The sequence below is a fragment of the Cryptotermes secundus genome, unplaced genomic scaffold (genome assembly GCF_002891405.2).
Source record: "Cryptotermes secundus unplaced genomic scaffold, Csec_1.0 scaffold599, whole genome shotgun sequence".
In the NCBI taxonomy this organism is placed as follows: Eukaryota; Metazoa; Arthropoda; class Insecta; order Blattodea; family Kalotermitidae; genus Cryptotermes; species Cryptotermes secundus.
Genome location: NW_019730109.1, coordinates 1156449 through 1166859, shown reverse-complemented (window position 1 = coordinate 1166859; position 10411 = coordinate 1156449). Strand labels below are relative to the sequence as shown.

General features: G+C 37.6%; 1 protein-coding gene across 7 annotated transcripts in view; it reads right to left on the bottom strand.

Moving 5' to 3' along the window:
* The window catches only part of LOC111866189 (E3 ubiquitin-protein ligase HUWE1), a 160461-nt gene that overhangs the window by 76870 nt on the left and 73180 nt on the right, over positions 1–10411 (bottom strand). For 5 of the 7 annotated variants that reach the window (XM_023854900.2, XM_033752154.1, XM_033752155.1 and 2 more), the window contains exons 33-36: positions 8927–9079; positions 7688–7848; positions 3811–4052; positions 3280–3478 (exon numbers count right to left, since the gene is read on the bottom strand). In XM_023854900.2, coding sequence (XP_023710668.1) covers positions 3280–3478; positions 3811–4052; positions 7688–7848; positions 8927–9079 — 755 coding nt within the window. The remainder of the gene's footprint in view (positions 1–3279; positions 3479–3810; positions 4053–7687; positions 7849–8926; positions 9080–10411) is intronic. The other 2 variants (XM_033752153.1, XM_033752156.1) reach the window with 1 other exon arrangement.

Below are 10411 nucleotides of genomic sequence, written 5' to 3'. Positions count from 1 at the left end.
TTTCATATAATTTAAGAACAATGATTAATAAATCATTTTCGAGCAAAATTTAAATGGTCGGCTGAATATATTACCGCCGGAGAGACACGGCAGCGGAATTTAAATGACCGCGCAAAAGGGTTAAGGGACCAGAAGTTCAATACTGTGTTCACAAGAGCCCGCCACTGGCCCCGAGCCAGACGGATGCAGTCCACATCCCAATCCTAATTTTTTTAAGAATCACTTTAATATTGTCACATGTTAGTGAGATGCTTGTAACTCATAACTATAAATGATTACAACACTCACACAACTCTACATACTCTACAAATCACGGCTGCATGCACTACTTGTTGCTTGGTAACTACATCTAACTATGCACCTCAAGACCTGAAACTGCCGACACTGACATACTGCTTCTGACTGTCAATTTCTGACTTGAAACTCATGGCTAACTCAAATATTATGTTTTTGGACATTATTCATCGTCCTGTTTTTATCTAAAACACTGCATTATTTTATTGAGAAATACAACATTTCAGAGACTAGCTCTACTGATTGGGCCCAACTGAGTAAGTTTTACCTGAAGATAGAGTGATTCCAGACTCCAAAATGCTGTTTTTAAATAAGAACAGGACACTAGATAATGTCCAGAAACATAATATTTGTATTAATGTACCACTGTCACAAATTTTTAAATCTTATTCATGACTAACCGTTGACTTGGCTGGTTTCTTCATTAATTAGGCATGCACAGCACAGAAAAAGTAATGTTCAACAGTTCTTCCACTGCTGCACTCATATCCGTTACTGTGGGAGCATGTTTAACTACTGCCTAACATAGGACGATTTTTCTTGTTAAATTATTCCGGTTGTCAGCCATCATGCCACAATATTATCCTCTCATCTACACCTATGTTTCCTATTGGTCTCCTTCCTTCAGGTATTCCTTATCAAAATCTAATATGAATTTCACTTCTCTCTGATCTGTGCTACATGCTATTATCATTTCATACTCCTTGATTTGAGCCTTCTAATAATACCTTGAAGGGGTACAAATTATGAAACTCATTAAGTAGTTTTCTCCAGCCTCCATTTATTTTCTCTCTCTCACATCAAATATTCTCCTCAGCACCCTGTTCTCAGACACTCTCAATCTATGTTCTTCCCAACATGAGAGAGACCAATTTTCATGCCCAAATGAAACTACGTGAAAAATTAGTCTCTCATATTTTATCCTTAACACTTTAGGAGAGCAAGCAAGAAGACATGAGGTTCTGAATGGAATGGTAGCATACATCAACTGAATATTGTGAAATTTTGATTTTATGCTCCTGGAATTTAATCAGATATCACACATGATTCATAGACCTTTATTCAGAAACATGTGTCCCCCTTGGATATGCATTTTTTTAAATCTTCCTCCCCCTGCAACAGATGCAATATTTTAAGTATTCAGCATTCAGGAAGTCAAAAATACCTCTTAGTTCCCATAGTTCGTCTCAGATTGAGTCACTATTGTCAAGAGCACTGTTGAAGTTCAGGAAGTTGGGAAAAGTAGGAATGTGAAGTAATGTCATGTCTTATTGTTTTGTTAGGGGCCACGCCATAGCTCAAGCAGCTAGTCGCTGGCTTCCCAATGCAGTGGCCCGGGTTTGATCCTGGGTCTGATCAAGTGGGATTTGTGGTGGACAAAGTGGCGCTGGGACAGGTTTTCTCCGAGTATTTCAGTTTCCCCTGCCAATCTTCATTCCACCAACTGCTCCACAATCACTCTCACCTATCATCTGGGGCTGGTACAATAGGCCAGAAGTGGCCGCAGTACAAGGGACTTAGTCCCAGCCCACTAGCCATAAAAAAAAAACATTGTTTTGTTATAAAAGGGCAGAAACAGCTGTTCAGCAGTCATTCAGTCTCTTTCAGGTAGTTAGGTAGTCATGTGTCATGTCCCATTTGAATAAGAATTGTTAAAAACAGGAATGCATGGCAAGAGCTCATTAACCCACATAATCTAGAATCAGTCTGAAGCAATGACAAAAACAAGCTGATCAGCATTACAGTAAGCAGCAGATTCCTTCATCACAACAATCTGTTTGGACTGAAACATGTAGTGATATACAGTAAAGAGAAAATGATGAGTGAGTATGAACTGATTCTGCATATAGATGGCAAAAAGTGGAATACAAAGTCAATGACTTGTTTTGTCTGGATGACAGTCCCCAAGGTGTCATCATTCAGGCACTACAACACACAGCTGTCGTCAAAAGTTCCTATATTTCTTAAAGCTAAATATAAAATCACAAAGAAGTGAAGATTTTAAAATAATAAAACAATTACAAAATAAACATGAAATGTGCGCGCACACATGCATGTACATATACAGTAAACTGTCACTAATCCACATTAACTAGGGGGAGAGGTCATCCAGATTAACCAATATCCAAATTAATGAAAAAATATAGCTCTACAAGACAAAAAACTTAGAAAATAAATAAATGCAAAATGTAATAATATAAGTAGTGCTCATTACAATGAACGAAAAATATCACTGCAACAATTTCTTCCTCTGTCAGAAGCTGAAATGCAGGGTCTCCATCATTCTCTAGCTAAAGCCAATCCTGGTTATTTTCTTGAATGGTTTCGGTCTCTCTAGCTACCCTCAACAGTCTGAAAGTGCTCTTCCTCTAATCCCTCATTTCTAAATCCCATGAGCCTTTTAAAGTATGTACTCAACTGTGAGCAGCATATTTAACCTTTCATATTTCGATCTGGATTAACTGACATCCAGATATCTTTCCAACCAATCTTCTCATTAGCATCCAACAGAGCTCCCCCCCCTGCCCTCAAATTAACACCAACAGAAAGACCAAAAGCTGATGTGTCCCATTCAATCTGAATCTCTCCTACATTCATGGATCTTCCTAGTATGGTATACTGAAGTTGAGAAGCTATGACTACAAGTCATTTCCTTGCTTAAAACCATTATGAACAGAAAGAACTATAGACAAATTATAATAATTTGAAAAAAAGAGAATCAGTGTCTTGGTTCTGAGCAACTACTGGAGGACTGAAATTCACAGTGGCGTAAAGCAGTGATTCTGGCATTTGTCAGAATTACTGACAGAAATCACCAAATGTACCAATCAAGATAGCAAAGAGACAAGTTGGGTTACACTGACATGAGAAATAACATGCAAAACAAATTTTAAAGTAAATGCTGTGAAAGATATTTATATGATACAAAATTTAAATGACCCAAAGAGACAAAAATGAGATGACAGATTTCATACTAAAACATACCTATCTAGCAACTGCTCCATAATATCTTCCAAGCCAGCTTCATCATCAGCACTTTCCTGAACCTGACTCTCAGATGTTGGTTCCAGGCTCTCTGCTGCAGCTGATATGTCATGCTCAGTGTTTTCTGCATCTTCTACAGTTTCTTCCCCTTGTGCATGAGTGGCTTCAGATGTAGTTGTGCCTGTCAATATATCACGACCTACAAACACAATACATAAGTTATGTTACTATACTAAAATGTCACTGTTTTATAACCCACTCAAACTGTGTAGAAATAGCTGTTGTATAAAACTGATTTGAAACTAGTAGTAGAAGGACATGTCATGATAGTTATACGAGGAACTTCTACATAAGCTTCCACCTTTATGGCATGGGATTAATATTTTATTAAGGAGAGTGTGATGTACTTAATGTTAAAAAGCAGTAAACTTTGAACACTTATACAAGCATGTCAAAACTGTAACAGATACATGGGAACAGTCAAATGGATGACACTTCATTGTATCTTTGTAAAAATATTGTATACTGGACCTGTCTGATCACCAGCTGGCTCCTCTGACACACTTCCTTGAGCTTTCTGCTTGCCAACCTTGTTGTTACTTGCTGCAGTTGGCTGGTTCACTATTCGAGACAATGTCTCCAGTGGCTTCAAAGCAGCATTCACAGATGCTGGCATGTTCGGACTAGACAGGTCTAAGTAATGTGAAACTCGTGCCAAGTCAGTAAGAATCCCCTTCCTGAGCATGATACGCACGATGTTGTTCATATGACTACTGCAACAATTCAGTAATTGTTCTACATATTTACTGGACTAGTGAAGAACATATAGTACACACTCATTTAAATAACTTCACTACTTACAACAAGCAAGGAATTATCCAATAATAAGATAAATGAATTTGCCATTCCAGCATAAAACCAGATATACTGTCTCAAGCATGAGTTTAGTAGCCACACTGTACTCTTCATTGAAGAACGATGACTTACACAATAGAAAATTTGGTATACAATGAAATGTAAAAAAAATAAATATCAAGTACGAAGGGGTACCCAAAAGAAACCGAACTTATTTTTTTTGAACTTATTTATTCAAATTTTAAGCACAAACCTTCAATCCCCTTCAAAGTACTCTCCACTTACACTAATACACTTGTCTAGTCTTTTATTCCATTTTTCAAAACATTGTCTAAATTCATCTTTTGAGATGCTTGACAGCGCCTCCGTCGTTTTTTCCTTTCATGTCTCTTTTCATTCGAGGAAACAAAAAAAAGTCGCACGGGGCAAGGTTGGGTGAGTATGGAGGGTGAGGAACAGGGGTCATACCATTTTTGGTCAAGAATTGTCGTACAGACAGGGCTGTGTGAGCAGGGGCATTGTCATGATGGAAAAACCAGTCACCCGACTGCCACAAATCTGGCCGCTGAGCTCCAAGTCACTCCCGACAGCTCCACAATTTCTTCAATGGTCCGTCGTCGATCTTCCTTGATGATTTCACGAATTTTTTCAACATTTTCATGTGTTCGGGCCGTGGAAGGACGACCAGAACGAGGTTTGTCATCAACTGACATTTCACCATTTTTGAAATGGGAAAACCACTCAAACACTTGAGTTTTCCCCATAGCATCGTCCTTGTACGCCGTTTTTAACATTTCAAGAGTTTCTGTTCACTTTTCCCGAGCAAAAAGCAGAATTTCACCTCCGCACGCTGTTCACGAAAATAAGCCATTGCAAAATCGATGATCACACAAAACAGTTGTCACTATAAACTCTGCCGAAACTAGTCCTTACCTTCTGAAGCAACGGTAGTCGGCTTATCGACTCAGGAATGTTAGCTCTATGTGCTCATAGCGGCAAAACGCGGTACTACAAAAGCTCTGCCCACAAAAAAATTAGTTCGGTTTCTTTTGGGTACCCCATCGTACATAAAAAAGTTCAAAATTACATAACATCATTCATCACCAATGAACATACCAATATAAAGTAATTCAATTCTTGAGTATAAAATGTGATTCAGCAAGAATTTGAATGTTAAGTTGAATTCCTTTAATACAGTGGAACATCTACATAATGACAATTTATAAAATTAGTAAGGATGTTCATTGTAATGGGCTCTCATAATATCTGAAAAGTGTTACACACATAATCTGCAATTATGGCATCACAATATGGCACGAAGGTTTAGGAAAATTATATGGAGTACAGAATATTTATTCCTCTCTGAAGCAGTTCACATGCAAATATCAAAGCATAATAAAATATTTTTGTTCTTAGCATTATCTTAGAACCAAGAACTTGATATAGCTTTCACCTTGATCATTACCCTATTAAACAATATACCTGCCACCATTCCTGGCAAAACTACTCAAGGATATTCTGAATATTCATTCTCTGTGTTCCTCATTTCTCTCTGTGTCACTTATCATTAACTACACAGAGTACATGACCACACAAACTCTGTTTATTAAAATGGTGAACAATGTCAATCCATATTGTGTTCCTATTTAGCTCTTTCACAAAGCACTGCCATCATAGAAATGTATTATGAGTACTTCAAGCTTTGCATATTTGCTATAATTAGGACTGAACCCTTTCAAACTTAAACATCACAAAACAAATCACACACAAATATTCAAATTCCCTTTATCAGCCAAGAGAGACAAACTTAAACATCACAAAACAAAATCACACACAAATATTCAAATTCCCTTTATCAGCCAAGAGAGACAAACTTAAACATCACAAAACAAAATCACACACAAATATTCAAATTCCCTTTATCAGCCAAGAGAGACAATTCATATAGAAACAACATACTGGACTATAGAGAAAGCTCAGAGAGTATCTTACTGTGAACATTTCCCATTGACTAAAATTTTGACTGAAATAAGCTTGATTATGGTGCAAGATGGAAACAAAAAGTGAGTTAACAGAGCCTTTATGTACCAGAAGCTATGAACAACTTAGGAAAATCTGGGGAGGCTACCCACTGTTCTGGGTTTGAAAAACCAGCCTCGATAATTCTTGGAACTCTGTTCCACTTCCCTACCATCTCCATCAGCTAAGCACCTACATCACTGGAACTGTTAGGAGGAATAGGAAATGTTTACCCCAGCAGTTCAAGAACAAACTTGCAGTTGGAAAAAAAAAATGTATTGCAGATCTGGTCCCCAAATCACAGAAGTCTTTTTCTGCAAAGATATAAAAAAATAAATCCTTTCATTCTCTCCAGCCATGCCACAGCCCAAGAAGAGGAAAGTATGGGGAAGACATGGTGATAATACACAAATAAAAACGAAGATCATCACATCTACAACAAGATTATGGGTGGCATCTACCCTTCACACATGATGCTGTTCATTTATTTGGATAAAGGCACACAGCACGTTATTGGAAAAATGTAGCTTTCAACATCATAACCATAATGGTGTTGAATAGCTACATTCTCTAAAAGGAAAACTACAGGAGACCTGGCAAACTGAAATCCAGGGAAAATTACACTGTGTCCACAATCGAAAGTTTGGGGGAGGAGTGGTTAGTGCTTAAGGACAACACTAGAGCAGATGAACCTCAGGGAACATAAGGATTCAGAAAGCTCCTTGAAAAGGGAGAGTCCCAATGCACTGTCTGCAGCACAAAGAAGAGCAGGTGGACAGCCAGAACAGTACTCACCAGATGCAACAAAGGGTTCCCTGGAGAATGCTTCCTTAAACAAAAGTGCTAACTGCAAAAGTTACATATCCACTGTTTTGCATAATGTGATATGTTCTGAAACACAGCTCTTAATTCTTGTAACCTACATCAAAATTTAGAGAAAAATATTCTCTTCCTTACAAGCTTGGTGAAAAGAAAAGACCAAAATGACAATTTTATTTCTTGCCTAATTTATGTAAATTTTAAATTTATATATTTAATTCTTTCAGTTTTTATTTTTTCAAATTATTTACGGTGTTAGCATTTGTAGGCTATTTTTGTTCGCATCTGCTGTTTATAGTGAATAAGTGTGATTTTTTCATGTCTTTGACCAAAATCATATTTTTGGTAAACTGTTTATGAAAGACTTGTTAACTGAGCCAAATTTGCCTGAGTGTTAAGGCCAGATACTTGGGAAATAGGGTGAGTGCAAAAGGGTTAAATACTGCACAATGGCCTGGTATATGATGCACATGTTTCAGACTGAACTCACAACAATGGCAGGAATGCAGTACTAGTAGAGCTAAATATGGTAGTGCATGCTACAATTATATGAAACAAGCTTAGAATTAAAAAAAAAAGTGATGCAGAGAACTACACAATGGGTCACAAATAAGAAAAAAGATGAGGCAACCATTATGTGAAAAATAAAAATTATTTTAGTCAGAGTGTGACACAAATGTCTTGGAAACCTGTATACAAGATATGGTGTAGTTACCTGTATTGGTGGAGTTTCAATGAGGCACTAAGAGGAGTGTTGTTGGGTGTTGATGGGCAGTTATCTATCATTGTTGAGATCAAGCCTGCCAACAGCTGAATTTGGGCATGTTTGTCAGCTGACTCAGGAAGAGCTAATGTTCGCAGCAACGCACCTTTAACCTGCAAATTATTAAAACGATGTGAAATGAAATAGTGACATTAACACCTAAGCTGACAAAAATAAAATTAAAACTTTTAAGCACCATATTCTTTACCATAAAGTATGTATGTAAAGTATATGGATGATGAGCAATATGTGCATAAATATAGCTAGTATAAGTTGTTTTGGAGAATCTGAGGTTCTCACAGATGTGGTTATGAAGATTTCTATCTTCTGAGATATAATGCCATGTAGTCCGTTGAAAGCCAACTGAAGTTTCTGAGAAACACGTCACCTAAATCTTCAGTGTTGAAGAATAAACGAAGCCCAAAAACCTGTGTGATGCAGAGCAACATGAGCTCTGCTTGCTATTTTCAAGGTGTTCCTTCAAAATATCAGTAGACTTTCAACAGACTACGTGACACTATATCCCAGAATACAGAAGCAGTTTGTTTTAGAAACCAAATGAGCTGTAACACCTTTATTCCAAAACAAAGTGACTGTATTTCCAAGGAATGAAAGGCTAAATATTGTCGCGTATCCTGACAATGCAACAGTACATAACAGGTTCCAGATTTTATAACTCGATTTACTGGATATTTCACACGTCATAACTACAATTCATTATTATACATTCACGAGTGCTATATCCATGAGACACACAATTATAATTCTCTCAAGGTTAACACATTAACTACCGAACTGCCATGAATGACATATTCCTGACGAATCCTTCTGAACAGCCTGCACTGCTTCTTACATAGGCTCGGCATGGACCACATAGAAAGCACAACCTCTATTGTTGACGAAACTTGTTTGCGGCTCGTTGCCTAGCAATGGAAAGCCCTTTACCTATTGTTGGCCAAGAATTTTTCTTTGCAGGAACATGTATACCTAGCTGTTCCCTAGCAATGGATATACAGCTTACAATATAAAAAGTAACAAATAAGCCACATGATAAACAGACAATAATATTAAATTATGATGGTACATATTTTTGTAACCTTCTACAATTATGGAAACAGAGCTTTGTGCCTAACACTGAAAAAGTCACTCTGCTACCAAATCAAACAACACTAAAACGATTACTATCATCACCTCTGTCACTAAAACAGTCTGGGCATCTGGTGAATGATTACATGAGGCCAACGCTGCAATCAGCATTCTTGCCATTGCTGAGCATTCTCTGTCTACTGGGTTATCATTCACTGGTAGTAATTTGTCCAACAAGAAAGCAAGTGCAGAGCAATCCTGTAACACAAACCAAACAAGCCTCATTATCACCTGAGCAAAGTCTTAACTAGACTCTCAATAATATAAAAATTTCAAATTTAAACTATCTTACATTTTTCCAAATACATGGCTTCAATCTCAAACTGAAGACAAACTTCACACTTCTTTCAACGAGTAATCATGGGAATATGTACCAATCAATACTGAACACATTATCCCAAGTACTCGGTGTCATCAGTAAGACCAACTTAAACTTTCATGAAGACTTCCACAAAAATAGATCATCACATCACAGATATATTTCAAAGCAAATTTAATTAACTAAATGAATTTTATTTCAAGCATCAAAGAGAGCAGAACATTCCTATAAGAATCTGTAGCCCCAGTAGCAGCTCCACTGGACAATTTAGTCATAAAGAACAATTTTGGTTTCAGATTCTGTGAAGAAATCTCAACATTAACATTTCCTGTTCCCAAAGAAAATGAATCACCTGCATTGTGAACATGAACCTTTCATTTGTTAGCAGCTCCAGCCTTCTGATTTTAGTGAGAGCCTACACATTTTGGTCACCCCATGATAAAGGAAGGCTGTCATTTCACAACATTGAACTTCACCACAGAAATTTGTTCAATTTTCATTCATAAGCAAGAAATTGTTTTAGCCATTTGGGATCTTTCAAAAAACCAGCCCTGGCATCACAACATGGAGGGGTAACAACAAAAAGCATGGCAAACAAGGAAATGGTCCACCTAAGCCAACATATGAGGCACTGTGCTGTGGGTTGTGGTATTGGGATGGAAATATGCCAGTGTTAAGAATGAGCCTCCTGGACCATCAGGCAGCAACTTGCTATATTTATGCCTTCCACTCATATGGGGAGTTGGCAGTATGATGCCTTAGATACCCTTTACTCATTGGACCTGAATGGATACCACAAGTTAACAAGAAGTTCTGGGAAAAACTAATCGCCTACTTTCCTTTGATACTACATGGACCACACTGAAAAAAAAATGCCTCCAGCACTTCTTCACTGCCATGGGAACATGTTTATTGAGCCACTGCCTAGCAGCAATAGGGGATACACAGACAGACCCACAGACTCTTCTTTGATACAACATAGACTGAATAGAAAACAATGTGTCCAACAATTTGTCTACTGCTGTGCCTATTCACTCCTACGAGAACGAGTTTACCAAGCCATTGGGTAGCAACGATGGGGGGACATACACATAGACACATAGACTGATGGGAAGGATTTATGAACTACACCGTTGAGATGGGCTCAGGTGCCATGATATATATATATATATACAAGGGGGTACCCAAAAGAAACTGAACTTATTTTTTTT